Consider the following 17,224-nt stretch of genomic DNA (forward strand, 5'->3'; position numbering starts at 1 on the left):
GTGGAAACAGATCTATTACTCAAAGGCACCTTGGTGTTGATCCTGTTTTTTTACTCCAATTGATGAATTAGTTTATTTGGTTCCGGATCTAGGTCAGCCTGATGCAGAGGTACAGATAAATAGTTATATAGATGTATAGATATATCTCCATCCTTAAACAGAAGCATATACCTGACTGTGTAAGCTCTTCCTGCCTGACAATATAGCACTCAATGTAAAAGAACTTTGGCAAAAAATTGAGCTGTTTACATCTATGTTGGACACACAGTGTCACTGCTAGGTGCTTACCTCTGTCAAGGACTCTAGGGAACTTAACGTTCCTGCTCTCTGTAGCCATCTTGCTAACAGTACGATTCCATATTTCTGCCTACTTACATTCATGAACGCTGTGTGTGTGTATTCCATTTTTTTGCATATCAATAGGCACCTGAAGTGATGTACAAATCTGTCTGTTAGAAGAGAAAATGACACTAATACTTGTCAACACTTATTCCTCTGTGTTGTATTAAACCTTTAATTAAAGAATGTTATAGAAATATAGGTTTTTCTTTTGTATCCCATACTGGCTGTTTTTTTTTTTTTTTTTTTTTTTGCTGTATGCGGGCCTCTCACTGTTGTGGCCCCTCCCGTGGTGGAGCGCAGGCTCAGCGGCCACGGCTCACGGGCCCAGCCGCTCTGCGGCATGTGGAATCCTCCCGGACCGGGGCACGAACCCGTGTCCCCTGCATCGGCAGGCGGACTCTCAACCACTGCGCCATCAGGGAAGCCCTGGCTGTTGTTTTTATTTTATGTCTGTAGGACCTCAGCTGTGTAGACTGGAGACGTGATCTCTGTGTGTGCAGGTTTGCTCAGAAGTTGATGCCTCCATGCAGTTGTGACTTTCAGTTCTAGTTGTTTATTGCTACGCTTCTAGTCGTGTGATGGAGGGGTTAAGAAGCAGGCTTTGTCATCTGCCTGGCCTGGATTTGAATTCAATTTTGTGAATTGGGGCAAAGTGCTTAAATTTTCAAGATTCCTTTTTCTCTTTAAAATAGGGATAATATTATCAACTCTTCATAACTTCTTTTCAGGTTTAAATGAGATCATACATATTAATAACTTGGTATAGGGAGCAGCACAAATTAAAAATGCAAAAGCAATAGCTGATATTATTTTATTTTCTGCTATCTGTTTGGTTATTACAGTCTATTGACCCTCAGAGTTGACTGCTCTATTTATTTCATGTTTTCTCAAAAAATATTCTAATGTCTCCCACAGGATTTTGTCTCTACAATTATCCGTTTACTGGACAGCCCCTCGACATCCATCAGAGCAAAATCCTTCCTGGTTCTTCTGTATATTTTGATTCATAACCACGAGATGCTGCTGCTCAGCTGCCAAGCACGGTAAGATTTTCTCTGACAGTTTCACCAATGACGTCAATTTGACCCCTGTTTATTAGTTTTATTAGTAGTATTTTTTGGCCCCTATGTACCTGGTATTCAAAATTTTTTTCCTAGATTTTTCCAAGGGTTTAATGTTTCACTTGTCACCTCAGCTTGGAAACACTGAAGCAGGATGTTGGGAAGTGCTTGGAGTTTCCTAGATCTGAGTACAGTCCAAGGCAGGGTGTTAAAGTTGGTTTTGGTTTACATTTTTGCAAGGCGTTCTTGACTGGTGGTTTGGTCATAGTTCTGATTTGTGTGAGCTTCTGGAATGAGTAGCTGAAAGCCCAGAGGAGCAGCCTAGAAAAGCGGAGGAAGAGGCAGGGCGAGGATCAGGAGTACATGGACTGGTTCTCGACTAGGCAGATCTCTCACTGTCTCTGGGTCTCACCTCCTTCCTCTAAAAGGAGAAGCTGTTCTGATGCACCTCAGGTTCCCTTCATCCTTTTTTTTTTTTTTTTGCGGTACACGGGCCTCTCACTGTTGTGGCCTCTCCCGTTGCGGAGCACAGGCTCCGGACGCGCAGGCTCAGCGGCCATGGTTCACGGGCCCAGCCGCTCCGCGGCATGTGGGATCTTCCCGGACCGGAACACGAACCCGTGTCCCCTGCATTGGCAGGCGGACTCTCAACCACTGCGCCACCAGGGAAGCCCCTCCCTTCATCCTTTGATGCTTCTCGATTAACGTTTTTGAAACTGTCTGGTCCGTGCTCTTGAACATACGGTTTATCACCTATTTCTCGATCTGGCTTTTTACTTGTTGTAGGATACTGGGGAGATCCTAGAATTGCTGAGATGGATCTAGGTTAGGAACTAGAAAACTTCTCCTGGAAACAGAGAGTAAATGTTTTAGGATTTACGGGTCAAGAAGCAAAATTGCTAACACATATATATGTAATCTAAAAAAAAAAAAAAAAAAAATTGTTCTGAAGAACCTAGGAGCAGGACAGGAATAAAGACGCAGATGTAGAGAATGGACTTGAGGACACGGGGTGGGGGGAAGGGTAAGCTGGGACGAAGTGAGAGAGTGGCATGGACATGTATATACTACCAAATGTAAAATAGATAGCTAGTGGGAAGCAGCCACATAGCACAGGGAGATCAGCTCAGTGCTTTGTGACCACCTAGAGGGGTGGGATAGGGAGGGTGGGAGGGAGACGCAAGAGGGAGGAGATATGGGGATATATGTGTGTCAAAACTCAGATTTGTTTAGGCTTTGTAGATTAAAATTAATAATATAAATTACTTTCAAAATCACATAGGTAGCCAGTCCAGACTATGGAAGAATGGTTGGTATTTTTTCCTTTTTGCTTTGCAGCCCAGGTATTACACTAGTGAGCATATAAAATGCAATGTTGAATATAAAGGTATGCGAAAGGGAGGCAGACTTCAGGTTAGCGAGATGTTAAAATTCTCTGTGATGAGTTTGTATAGTAAACTCTTCTCCCTTCCACACCTGTGCCTTGAAACTCCGCTAGCACCTGTGTTTCCGAGCTAACCGTGATGCTGCCTGTCTGCCGGAGAACTGAAACCTCATATCAGGAGCCCACGATAACCTTTGCTACATTATGTAGATATTTTTTCCTGCTTACCATCATCACCATCAGCCTTTTCTGGATTAAATTTCAGCACGGTTTCTATGATGTCAGCTCTCAAATCTATCTCGTACAACAGGCAGTGAAATTGAGCTGTCAGGGTTAGATAAAAATGATATAATAGCCCCCAAGTGTTCACCTATTTCTCCAAACGATTTCATACTCATATTGAAAATGACAGGAGATAAAACAGGGTCTTGTGTGTCTCTAGAAATGATAACCCTCTGAGGGATGAATGGTCTTGTAAGTTCATTGTGTAGGTTTGCTGTGAGCCAGCAATGTCAATGCCTCCTGATGGATCAGGTTTTCCTAGAGGTTTTTTGTTTGTTTCCCCATAGCATTGCTATTAATATGGTAATCAGTGGGGAAAAAATCTGCTTTGATCTTAAAAGATTTTTTTTTAAAAAGAGAAACGTTTACTTTGTATAATTGGTTAACTGTGTGGGAAAATATTTTCTCAGCTTATACCATACAAAAGTCAATTCCAGATGTATTAAAGAATTATATATGAGAAAGAAACTGTAAACAGCTGGAAGAAAATATGTTTACATATGGGCAAGGAGAGCTTTTCTGAGCAGAAAAGGATTGAAAGAAACCATGAAAGGAGATAGTGATAGTTTAGCTATATGTAGTTTAGAAACTTTTATATCCCCCGCAAATCATAAATAAAATTTCATGGTAAGAAAATCTGTGAATTATTGCATCATATATAACACAGAGTTAATCTGTGTACTGTAAAAAAGATTCATAAAGATATTCAGCTTCAAGTCTAATCAGAGAAATGCAAATTAAAATGATAACCAAATACTGTTTCTATCCATCATAATGTCAAATTAAGGGAAGAAACCTTGCACTGTCTTATATCCAAAGTACTATCGTATATCCAAAGTACAGTTACAGGGGCAACTTTTAGCCAGTAGGTGAGGTTACCTTTTTGAGGGCATTTAAAAATGTGTATCATGAATCCTTCTGATTCAGAAGTTACACTGTTATAAATAAACTTGAATCACAGATTCGTACTTTTCTGGGGATGTCAAGTACCTGAAGGATCTGAACCAGCCTTTTCTTGGTTGCTTAGATTTTTGTTAACTTTAGCTTTTAGATATGGAAGTACCGTGAGGCTCTTCAGAGAATCTCCTGGGTAGCCCCAGTCTGCACTGTTTGACAGCAACGTAATATTCCCTTGGTGGTGATGAATCACTCACTCTTCATCAGTAGAGTAATCCTCTTCATCCCCCAAAATGGAATTTTTGCTGTGTCCTCTGGTGGAAACCTTTCTTCCTTGGACCCCTTCCAGCAGAGCTCAGGGTCATGGAGACTGGAAGTAAAAATCTTGTGAGTGGGCTATTAGGTATAATACTGAGAGGCAGTCACTCCCGCTTCTGCCCCTTGATTACCAGACCTGTGTGTTTTGACTGTGGGGAAGGCAAAAGCATATATTTTGTTTACTGGTTCAACGCATACACTTTGTTGTTGTAAGGTAGGACCCAGTTTTTCATTGTGTTGTTTCCCAGCTGGCAGCACGACTGAGTTCGCAGTCGGCCATTCCTCCTTTCAGTCAAGCCAGGTGCCTCTGGGTGATGGCGTACTTGCTGATGGGCAGGTTTAGTGGGCTTGAGCGTATTACCACCTTTCTTTTGCTATTAATAAGTTGCTTGATCAGATATAGTGTTACATTGATTATCATGATGATAAATGAGGTATTTCTTAAGTCTGTACTTAGTGGCACTGGCAGAAGCATGTGGCAAGGACAGCGAGTCCATATTCAGGGTATAACTATTCCAGCGAGGAGAGTTTACTGCCCCTTTTGTACACCAACCTGTTGCTAGATGACTGGCTGTTCCCCCCAGGATATGGGGCCAGGCTGAGGGCTCAGCACTGGTTTCTCGTGTTGGCTGGAGCGGCAGAATCTAGGCCGTCGTTGATGAGGAGCATTCCTTACATTGAGTGTTAGGATTCTAATGTACATTTTGGGGAGGACACACATCTTCAGAATATAGTGACCCAAAGATCAGGGTCGTGATTCACTTATTGATGCTTCCCTGGGGCGCCATGCATCAGCCCTATTTTCCAGGCACCGAGAACATCAGTAGACATGCTAGGTCATAAGGCCCAGCGTATGGCAAAGCAGCTTACACTGCAAGTTGGAATTGCAGCAGAGCCTTTATTCACTCCAATCCCATTAAAAACTATTAAATTTATGAGTCTCTCAGATAATGAGTCCGAGGGACACATTCAAAGGTGGTATGTATGTATTGCCTCCTAAGTTCACAAAGCCTACGTTTTGGGTCATAATCAGTAGCAGACGCAATAACTTGTCTTTGACCTGGAGGGATAGCCCAACATGCTGTAGACCACTGAGCCCTAGGAACTTCATTGAGGGCTAGTAGACCATGGATTTTTATGCGGTTTATCTGTCTCTCACATGTTTTACTAAGCCAACTGAAGTGCTTGCTGCTACCTGTTTCTCAGATCCAGTCAGCCTCATGTCATCAAAGTGCCAGTGCGCAAGTACAGGTGTGATGTTGGTGGGCCATCAAGAGGATGTAGATCTTTGCGGACTGTTTTGATGGCCAAGAGCAGGATCGTTAGCATAGCTCAAAGGCAAGGCAGTGAACTTTACTGTTTGCCCCGAGTAAGAAGCAAACACGTGCTGGCAGTTCTTCCAGATGCATACGTAGAACAAAGCCTTTGCCAGGTCGGTAGCGAGTACCACGTCAGGGCGATGTTGATTTGCTCCAGTAGAGGTACCAGACCTGAAACTGCAGCTGCAGTTGGAATCACAACCTCTTTATATTTTGGATAATCCACACAGTCATTTTCTAAGATTGTTCACAGACCAGACAGGCGAATGGGGATATGATAGATTTTATCATCCCCATACCTTTCCATTTTTTTGATGTTGGTATCCATTCCTATGATTTGGTTTTCTATGGATATGGGTTACTATCTTTTTTAAAGAGGGGACATGCCAGGGGCTTCTGTTTGTCCCTTTTTACCATAATAGCCCTCACCGCACAGATCAGATGGCCAATGTGTGGATTCTGCTAGTTGCCAAGTATGTCTATTCCAGTTATAAATTTAGGAGCTAAAGAAATAAGCATGGAGTAGGTCCATACATGTGGTGTGTCAGTGTAATTTGAATTTGGGCCAAAGCTGACTATAGCCTGACCATCGCAACCCAAGAGACGGTAGCTTTCATTACAAACAGAAGTGTTGGATGATGAGTTTGTTGAAGATCCCATATTTATTTTTTTATTAATATTTTATTATTTATTTATTGAAGTAGAGCTGATTTACAAAGTTTCAGGTATACAGCAAAGTAATTCATTTATATATACATATATATTTTTTTCAGATTCTTTTTCATTATAGGTTATTACAAGATATTGAATATAGTTCCCTGTACTATGCATTAGGTCCTTGTTGTTAATCTATTTTATACGTAGTAGTCTGTATCTGTTAATTCCAGATTTATCCCTCCCTCCCAAGATCCCATATTTAAACTACAAATTTTTCCTTAAGGGGGAAAATACACTTATAAGTTAAAGGATATGCAGTAGATACATAAAAATGTGTTTAGATTGAAGTGAAGCAAAGAAAAGCATGGTGTCTTGATTTTCTGGAATAGTATATGGTTTCAACAAGGAACTGTTTGTGAGGTGGTCCAGGGTGAATCCAAGTCGGATAGATTAGCCACAGTTTGCATCTCATGTCAGCATCATACTGCACATGGGGAGATCTGCAGTAGAAATAGACAGTGGAGTAGTCCATTGATGGGCACCGAGCCCAGTAGGACCGGAAGGGGAGGGAGGATGTCTCAGGGGGGTAGGAATGGGGGTGGGGCAGAGGTGAGGGCATCCTGGAGGAACCCGGATTAAGGTAAAGCAGGGGGTGTGGCTTCTTCATTTTTAAACCCCGTATAATTGATTTCTCACCATGTGAATGTGCCATCCTCTCAATAAGAGACTAGTGGAATCTTGTCTGCGGTTCACACCATTTCCAGGCAGCCAGCTCTTCTCTGCTCTTGAGCTCCCTTCTGTTTCTCCTGTTCACCTGCATACTCGTAACTCCTAATTGCCCGCCTGGCTGACTTCCTCTCTCATCTTTTATCTGTGCCATTGCCAGATTCATATTCCTCAAATGCCACTTTCATGACGTCATTCCTTTGCTTTTTCCTTCAGTCTCCCTGTGACCCCTCTCCTCTTAGTTACCATGGCCTTTGTTCCACGTTTGCTGATACTAGTTCCTTTAAAAATGGTTCATAGCGTTGAGAAACTCACCTCTTTGTATCAGCTTCGAAGTGTAAACTTGTTCCCCTGCCATTCAGAGCTTAGGGTTCTGCTGGGGTTCTCCTTGCTTCCCAGGCACGTTTTTCCTTCATGTGAGCCTGGGCCTTCCCTTAATGCACTTATATCTGCACCATCATCCTTAGGAAATTCTTTGAAGGTTCTGGCTGTGAATGGTGCAATTTCCTGTTTTTCGGGATAATGTGAATCTCCTTTGGGAATGTGAAGAAAAAAAAAAAAAAAGGGAAGTATAATATTTGGGTTCAGTTGGCCAACTTGAACCAGAATTTGCCTCTGTAGTTACAGGGCTCATGGTAGGAAGTTAGCATACATTCTTTGCTTTTGTCCCACCTCAGTCTCTTCTTTGCTGGTTCTCCCTCTTCTGCATCTTCCTGGGCCCTCTGTTTCTCTTACATTGCTATCCTAATGTGATTTCACCTAATCCAGTGGCTTCAAATACCATCTATTTATTGATATGCACCTGTATGACCTCTCTACACTCCAGCCTTATATTATCTTAACATATTCAATGGCATGCCCGAGAGGAATCTTCAAGTTGCCATAAACGAACCAAACCTGTTCCCGAAGTCCACTTCCACTGCCAGACTCCCCCCATCTCAATAATACTTGGATTACTGTTCAGATTGTTTATCTTTTTAACTTGATATCTTTGTAGACCACTAAGAAGTAACATTTGCAGTTCCATCGTAGAACAATTTTGAAGTGTTTATGGACACTACCCTCAAATGTTTCCACATTTTATTTCCTTCGTAGAATGTGAATTCTTTTACTAACTAATGTTCCGCTGTCAGTAAAGTCAATTTATTCTACTATAGCCTGTGTAAACACATCCTGTAATGTGAAGGCGTCAGGGAGGGCATGAAGAAATGAAGCATCATTCTAGACTGAGTTTTATATTATTTATAAATATATTATTTATAATATATTATATGGATCCCTTCAGTCTTTTATTTCTCCCAGCAGAGGTAATAGATATTTTCTTATGTGTTAACAGTCTGTGCTAGTGGTTGAAAAGTGAGTCGTTTTTGCCTTAAAGAAATGGTATTTCATACTGTCGTAATTAAGTAGCACGTTATTAAATTTTGTAATAGATAATACAGATTTTAGAAAAAATTGATTCCTTAGAGACAAGTGTGAATTTACTTTTTATACTCTGTAAACTTTGATGGGATTTCTTTTGTATTCTCTGATTTCCAAAAGATAAACATTTCCATTTTCCCTGCCCTCTGTTTCTGGCAACCCTGTTATTTATATGGAGGATTTCCAGGCATAGGGAAAGAACCACTTTTGAATCATCTCAGTCTCTGGTTGGGTTAAGGTGATCCAGGATTATATGTAAATCCTGTCTCGGGAAGTCTAACCCTAGGCCTCAAAATATCCTTCCACTGTTCACAGACTGTGGATAGAGTCTAACGCTCATCAGAAAGTACTCAGGCGTATGAGAAGATAAGATGATATGATACAAAAACCAAATGAGATAAACTGCAGTATCCCCAGGGGTTACAATGGAGTTAATCAGGTATAGACCTTAAAATAACTACGATCAGTATATTCAAAGAATTTGGAAGATGGAGAATTTCAGTAGACAATTAGAACTATAAAGACAAACAAAGTGGATGTTCAGTAACTGAGAGGAAGAACTCAGTGGATTGGGTTAACTGCAGATTAGACACAGCTGAATAGAGAATTAATATACTGTACTCAAATCATCTGGGATCAATGGAGAGCAACAAAAGGATGGAAAATATGGAGAAGAGCAGAAGAGACAGAAGAAAACAGTGGGGAAATGATGGTTTTTAACAATAAATGGTGCTGGATCATTTTGGCATCAATATAAAAAAAACGCTTTATCTCTAAATTACACTGTACAAAGGAGTTAATTCATGTAGATTGCACATTGAAATGTAAAAAGATAAAACAATAAAGTTTCCAGTAGATCAGACACATGAACATTTCTTCATTACCTTGGAGTTAGACCAAGAGTTTTTAGCAGGACACAAGAGCACTGTCATAAAGGAAAGTACTGATAAATTGGATTGCCTTAAAATTAAGAGCTTCTCTTCATCAGAATGCATCACTAAGAAAGTAACAAGACAAGCCATAGAGTAGGGAAAAGTATCTGCTATACACATAATCGACATGGGCTCTTAACTAAAATATATAAACAACTGAAGGGCAGATAACCCGATAGAAAACTGAGCACAGACTTGAACAGGAACTTTACAGAATTGGTTTTCTTTGAATGGCCAATTAATACCTGAAAAGATATGTTCATAATCATCAGGAAAATGCACTTTGGTCACAATGAAATACCAATGGATGTCCTGAAGCATGGCTATAATTAAAAAGCCTCATAATGCAGAATTGTGGCAAGGATGTAGAGGAACTGAAATTCTTATACCTGCCTGTTGCAGTGTGAATAGACTTAATCACTTTGGAAAACTGATCATCAGCAATGCCTATTAATCTGAATCTAGGCATACCTTATGATCCAGCAATTTCACTTCCAAACACATATCCAACAGAAATGTTTCCATGCATTCAGCATAAGAAGTGCTTGGCCATATTCATTAATTGAAATAGCCCCAACGTCCATCAACAGTAAAATGAATAAACTGTGGTATATTCACACACTGGAATACCACACAGCAAGGAAAAAGAATGTAGATGAAGGTCTGCAAATATAATGTCAAACAAAGAAGACATGCTCTCAGATAACTGGTAATATTTAGTCTGGTGGTTGAAGAGTTGAGGGAATGCCAACCTGTTCTAGAAGTACTCAGCGCATGGGCAGATTTTGTTGATGTTGAGCTTCACACCAAGATCATCTCTATGGGCATTTTGACATGAACTTTAGCATCAATATCTCTAGGGTGTTTCTCTTGGGCCAGTTAGTTTCGCCGGAGTGCGTTGCAGGTGTCAGCCTGGAGGGCAGGGACCTGGCTGCCTGGGTCTGGGGAGCCACCCTGGGGAAGGCGGCTGGAAGTTCTAGTATTCATTGTGCAGAAATTCACCTAGTCTCCTGGTTTTGTTTGGTGGCCACTTCCTTTTTTTTTTTTTTTTTTTTTTTTTGGCTGTACCATGTGGCTTGTGGAATCTTAGTTCCTCTACCAGGGATTGAACCCGTGCCCTCGGCAATGAAAACACAGAGTCTTAACCACTGGACCGCTGGGGAACTCCCCCGGTGGCTCCCTCTTTGACTTGGTTTGCTTTCTCCTAGTCTAGAAACTTTCTGTTTGACTTTCTTTAGAGAATAAATCTCCAGACTTCCACGTGTGTGCAAGTCTGGCAGTAGTCACCTAGATTCATTGGGTAGAGGAGGTAATCTACAAATCAAACACTTTTTAATCAGATTTTGCCAAATATTTGTACTTTTGCTCCCTTTCCTTCACCCTTCATTTTTAGAAGTATATTTTCAATGCATGGTACCAGGGCAAGTGGTTATCTACTTGGAAAAACAGTGGAATTAGAATTCTTTTGAAATCCATATGATAAATCAGTTTCCAGTGGATTGAAGACTTCCGTGTGAAAGACACTCAAAGGAGAAGAAAGAGAAAGAAGGAAAAAAAAAAAAGGAAGGGGAAGAGGGACAGTTCTGGATCATATAAATAATGCCTCCAAGTCAATAACAAAAGATCAATAACCCGTGGGAGAATGTGCAAAAGACCGGAACAGGTATTGCACAAAAGAGAAAATATGAACAACAAAGAAATATCAGAATATGCTTACCATGTTAATAATTACTAAAGTTCGCATTAACACCACAAATATAAATGAGTAAAAATTGGATACTACTAGATATTGATGAGGTGGTTGCTCAGGGGGACTTGTACACTGCTGGTGGGAGTAATTGGGACAACCATTTTGGGAAACCGTTTGGCAGTGCTGTGAAGTGGGACATTTGAGGTTCCATTTCTTTTTTTTTTTTAATTGAAGTATAGTTGATTTACAGTATTGTGTTAGTTTCAGGTGTACAGCAAAGTGAGTTATACATATATATGTATATATATCTAGATTTTTTCAATTCTTTTCTGCTGTAGTTTATTATAAGATACTGAATATAGTTCCCTCTGCTACACAGTGAGTCCTTGTTGTTTATCTGTTTTATACATAGTAGTGTGTATCTGTTAATCCCATACTCTCAATTTATCCCTCTCTCCCCTTCCCCCTTTGGTAGCCGTAAGTTTGTTTTCTATGTCTGTGAGTCTGTTTCTGTTTTGTAAAGAAGTTCATCCCATTTATAATGAGAAAACTGAAGCTTTAAAGAGCTTAAGAAATTTGGGCTTCTCTGGTGGCACAGTGGTTGAGAGTCCGCCTGCCGATGCAGGGGACACGGGTTCGTGCCCCGGTCCGGGAAGATCCCGCATGCCGTGGAGCAGCTAGGCCCGTGAGCCATGGCTGCCAGGCCTGCGCACCCAGAGCCTGTGTGAGCTTAAGAGATTTGTTCAAGATCACGCTGTTAGAAAGTGCTAGGGCTGGGAATTATAGCCAGATTTGTTGAAATCTCTGTCAATATTATCAAGTTAAAAGAATGACCCTACTGAAGGAAAGGAGAAAAATAATCTAGAAATCATAATGGGGCACAGGCCGTAATAAAGTTTTGGGGTACTGGTGTGGTATTGCTGTTGATTTACCCCTTTTCTAAAGTCAGCCTGACTCTTGACACAGTGAGAAGATGGAGGTCTATAGCTCTTACAGAAAGTGGTAGTCTGTTTGCAGGGCACACAGCATTTATCACCTGGTAGCATATCCTGTGTAATTGAGCATTACATCACCTAAAAATTTTTTTTAAAAAATTGGCTGTGTAGAACAATGATACTACTTCATGTTTTCAAAACATTTTAACTTAAGTTTTGAATAGGTAACTCCTACTCATGGTTCATAATCCAGAAAAATTCAAAAAGTAAGAAATTACACGTCATGCTCCACAGCCCCAGATTACCACCATACGAAATAAAGCGTTATTATTACTTGCTTATTCATCCTTCCAGAATTTTTTTTTAAATCCAAGCAAAAGTGAGTATAGATTATATTCCTCTCTTGTTACACAAAAGCGTACTATTTTGAACTTTGCTTGTTTTACTTAACGTACCTTGCGTTTTTCCCCCAAAATATATGTAGAGCTTGCTCATTTTTTTGGTAGCTTCATTGTAACAGTGGACTGTATTTTATTTAACCAGTTCCCTTTTGCTGGACAGTTTCCGCCTCAAATTTTTGCTGTGTGTCATATGTATACAGGTATTTTAATAGGAATTGGAAATGCTTTTTCCCAATTTGTCTTAAAAATTTTTTAGCTTTATTGAGATATAATTGACATATAGAATTATAAGATTTTAAAGGGTACATCGTGGTGCTTTGATATATGCATACATTGTGAAAGGATCCTCCCATCTAGGTAACACATCCGTCACTTCACATATTTTCTGTTTTTGTGTTTGGTGAGAACATTTAAGTTTTACTCTTAGCAAATTTGAACCGTATAATACAGTGTTCTCAATTATAGTCACCAGGTTTTACGTTAGACCCTCAGACCTTATTCATCTTGTAGCTTAAAGTTTTGTACCCTTATACCAGCTTCTCACTATTTACCCCAACCCCTGGCAACCACTTTTCTATTCTTAGTTTCCTTTGAGTTTGACTTTTTTTTTTAGATTCCACATATAAGTAATACCATGCAGTGTTTATCTTTCTCTGTCTGGCTGATTTTAACTTAGCATAATGTCCTTAAGTTCCAGCCTTGTGTTGCAAAGCAATGATAATTCCATTGCATGTATACACCACATCTTTTTTTTATCCATTTATCTATTGATGACCAAATGGGGGACGTATTTTTCCCCAATTTATTTGTCTCTTGGTTTTGCTCATGGTATCTTTTCCTAAGCAGAAGATTCTTTTACTTCTTATGTGATCCAGCAGTATAATCAAACAGTAGAATTAAGAAAAAGGCCTTGGGGGAAACAAGGACCAAGGAATTGATGTAGAGAACTAGGTAAAGTCTTACAGCAATCTCAACAGCCATATGTATCTATTCAGCTGATGTTTATTGAGCCCTTATTTTGTGTCAGGAACTATGCCCATAAGTGCAATGATGTTGTGGTGAGAAAAATCAGATACAGTCCTTGCCCTTGGCTATTTTTAAATTTACTGGAATGACAAACATTCTCAGATAATAAAAAATATATCAAGAAACTGCAGTTAGGTAAGGGCCTTAATGCTATGAGACAAGGTCATAGGTTTAATTTAAGAAGTCAGTGAAAACTGCAGTGAATTATGGAATATGTATAGGAGTTCACCGGCAAGGAGCGGAGAGAAAAGCCATGCAGGCAGAGAGGCAGTACCTTGTTGCTGGGGGAGGTATTGAGTTTGAGGGACTGTAAGAAGAACGGTATGACTGCCGGGGAGAGAAAGCAAGTGGAAGCTGGAGAGATAGTTGAGGGTGTTGTAAGTTATGATAAGGAGTGTTAAGAACTCCCATGTTAAGAAGAGTGGTGTTCCACTGAAGGGCTTTAAACACGGGAGCAAGGTGGTGGACAAGATCAGTTTAGATGTAAAGTGTGTAAGGGTTAGACAGAGTAGAAGCAGGTAGGCCAGCTAGGAGGCTCTGGTCATAGAAGAAGGAGAAGGGAGTTTGGAAGCTTCCATTTGGTGAGGAGTGGAAAAGTGTGATGGTTTAAGGAGTATTTAATGATTGACTTGGTGTGGGAAGTGAGAGAAAGGGCGGTGAGAAGGATGACTCTTGGGTGTCTGGCTGGTAGAGAGTGACGCTGTATGGTGGAATATTATATTCTGAAAGACAACCAGTTTTGTTGGGATGATAATGGTGTTTTTTGGGGATCTGTAGAGTTAGGAATGCCTTTGAGACAAGCAAAAGCAGATGTCAAGTCAAGTCAGCAGTTGAATGTACAGGTCTGTAGCTTGAGACACTAGGTTTGGGCTGTACATAGGTGACTGGAAAATGTCTGTGTAGGTAGGTGGTAAATTAAATCATGGGTGGGGATGAGATGACCTGCGTGAGATGGGTAGAAAGGAAAGAGTAGTGGACCCAGAACTGAGTTTTGATAGATTTGAGCATTTAGGAGCATGAACCAACAAAAGACCCAGAGAAGGAACAGCTAAAGAAACCAGAGAAGGAAACTAGAACCGTATGCTGTCATGATGTGTAGACGAGCAGGAGTGGCAGGTGTATTGAACCCTGGTGAATTGTTCAGACAGGTGAAGGCAGACAGGTGTCCATTGGCTTTGATGTCATGGAGGTTGTTGGTGACCTCAGAGCAAGTGATGGGAATGAGAGCACATTGTGGTGGGTTGAGGAAGTTAGGAGGAAAATTGGAGATACAAGGTGTAGATTTCTCTTTTAAGAGGTTTTACCGAGAAAGGGAGGAGAGAGGCAATGGGGCAGTTGGTAGAAGGACGTGAAAAGCATTTTGTTAAATGGGAGAGTGTGAATATATAAAAGCAGAAAACGAGTAATTGGCAGTTTTAAGGTTCTGAGAAAGTGGAAGGGAATGTGATCCAAAGCACAGTTGGAAGGAGAGAGAGGTCTGCAGTTGTGATGGGAGGAAAGGAGCCTAGGATAGGACGCACAGTAAACTGAGAATTAGGAAGAAGAGTTTTTTTCATTATGCTCTCTATTTTCTCTCTACAGTAGGAGGCAAAAGCACTCACTGAGAGTCTCATGAGAGGATGGAAATTTCAGGGTATAAAGAGAAGAAAAATTTGAAGATAGACTGGGAATAAGTCGACCAGTGAAATGTAGTTGGGTCACTGGTACTGTCCAGTGCCACTGAGTATTGGTGACATGCATTTACAATAGAGTGAATCTGCCCCATATTTAACTTGAGCAGGCTCTCTGCAGATGTACAGAAAGTATATAGATCATTGGATTCATCCAAATCGTTTGGCTGCTTGGGTGCAAAGAAAAGAAAGAGGGCAAGAGTGTAAGTGAAGAAGTTCTGATGGATTGGGAGAAGATGTCATGGATTCAATTAGTGGAAGTTCCCAGCAGGCTGAAGAACTGTCACAGTGCAAGATTGTGCAAGTAGGAATAAGAGCAGATTATGGTCAGAGGGCATGTTTGTAATACTTAGCTTGGAGGGGATGCAGTTAAATGCCGGAATCTTTAATGTTGGAAAAGCTGTTCAGCAGATGGCGAGACTGGGCAGGGAGATATCGCGACCCATCTTGGGGAACCGAAAAGGAAGATGGTATTTTCTGGTCCCGCTCCTTAGCTGGGCTGATGGAACAGGTGTCAACTAACCAAACTTCTGATTTGGTTTCATTCCCAGGTGTTTGCTAATAGGGCTCCAAATAATAATAAGCAGGAAGGCAAAAGGCTGCATAAATCTACTAAGAGAACCACGTAAATGCTAAGTGTTAAGATTTCAGTGTACGTTACGTGTGTGTATTGTGTCCAGAACCACCCCTTTCCGGTTTATAGTGGGAGTTTTTGGAAGTTCTGAGAAGTAGAAATTGGATGGGATGAGTGATTGCAACAGAGCTGGAGAGATGGATAATGGCAAGGGAGTCCAGCAAGGGAGATTGCTGTAAAGGGGTCTTTGAAGTCAGGGGACTCATTGACTTTTAGAGAGTTTCGGGGACTGGGAACTTGGGGAGTGGGTCCAGCAAAGGGAAGGAAACGTGGGCCTAAAACTTTTCAACAATACCCTAAGTAACGAGACTGATGGTTCAGTATGTCCCCTAGTTCTGGATCGGAGGCAGTTGGTTCAGAGATTGATATTTAATAAATGCCAATTGTTTGAAGAAGAAATAAGTTTATTGAGACAGATTTCATAAAACCAGTGGACAAAAGGGCATGTGAAATCCAGATGTTCAGATAGTGTCTGCTATCTATATCACCCAGTGCTGAAATGAAACTTTTTCTTTGGATTTATATACACAGTTTAATGAAAGAACTGGAATTTATATGACTCGCCTGGGGTTCAGAGCAAGTTTAAGACTGATGACCAACACAAGTGCAGACAACTTGTGGTTCTACTTTGAATCTTTAGAACACCAAAGCCCTCTCCTCTCCAGTCGCTTTTGTTTGCCTTTCATCTGTCATCTGAAGAATGTGGTTTCCTTTCATGGGCCGGAGGCAAATGAAGTCAGGGCATTGTTTTGTAATACATCGGCAGAGAGATTCAAAGTTGCCTTATTTTCTCTCTGCATAAATGTTTCGATTTTTCGAAGGCAAAAATAGACTGTGCTTGACAAGTTGCTCCAAATCTAAATGTCAACAAGATGGGGACTGTGCCCCCTGGAAACACTTGCCTTGGTGGCATGTTCGGGCAGGTGCTATCAACTGTTTTATCATGAGAGGTAATCTTTTGCATTTTGCTGTGTGTAGACTGGTGATGTACATCGAGAGAGACAGCAGAAAGACCACTCCAGGCAAGGAACAGCAGAGCGGCAATGAGTACCTGTCCAAATGCCTGGACCTGCTCACCTGTCACATCATGCAGGAACTGCCGCGAATCCTGGGTAAATTGGAGCCTCGTCCTCAGGCCCCTTGCTGCTTACCTTTCTGTGACTTGGCATTTAGGCATCCCTTCTTTTTTTGTTCTTGCCGTTTTTTTTTTTTTCAGGCGAGTGCAATGACACTTTTTCTTGAATGTGTAGTTTCAAAATTTGAATGTGCCTTATCTGTTTTCATAATTATTTTGTATCAGTGACATGAATGAGGCAATGAGCAGGCTAACGGTTACATTGAGTGTCATCTAGCAGTTTTGGAAAATAGAAGGAAAGCATTTTAATTGGTTAAAATTGGACTTAGGCTATCATTTTAGGTAACTTTTCTCAAGATTTCTCTCTGCATAATTCTGAAGAAAAGCTTTTTCCTTCAGGTTATAGCCACAAATTTATTTTTTGTTAAAAAAAAATTAAAATGCATAGGCATT

The 17,224-nt window shown here is 40.7% G+C and overlaps 1 protein-coding gene across 9 annotated transcripts in view; it reads left to right on the forward strand.

Moving 5' to 3' along the window:
- Window positions 1-17,224, forward strand: part of ULK4 (unc-51 like kinase 4) — a 512,654-nt gene that overhangs the window by 128,486 nt on the left and 366,944 nt on the right. For all 9 annotated transcript variants that reach the window (XR_003796601.1, XM_029242047.1, XM_029242045.1 and 6 more), the window contains 2 exons: window positions 1,258-1,385; window positions 16,675-16,808. Coding sequence is in view for 8 of the 9 variants with exons in the window: in XM_029242047.1 (XP_029097880.1) it covers window positions 1,258-1,385; window positions 16,675-16,808 (262 nt within the window). In the remaining variant the exon portion in view is untranslated. The remainder of the gene's footprint in view (window positions 1-1,257; window positions 1,386-16,674; window positions 16,809-17,224) is intronic.

The sequence above is a fragment of the Monodon monoceros genome, unplaced genomic scaffold, assembly GCF_005190385.1.
Source record: "Monodon monoceros isolate NGI ecotype Baffin Bay Population unplaced genomic scaffold, NGI_Narwhal_1 Super_Scaffold_3, whole genome shotgun sequence".
Taxonomy (NCBI): Eukaryota; Metazoa; Chordata; class Mammalia; order Artiodactyla; family Monodontidae; genus Monodon; species Monodon monoceros.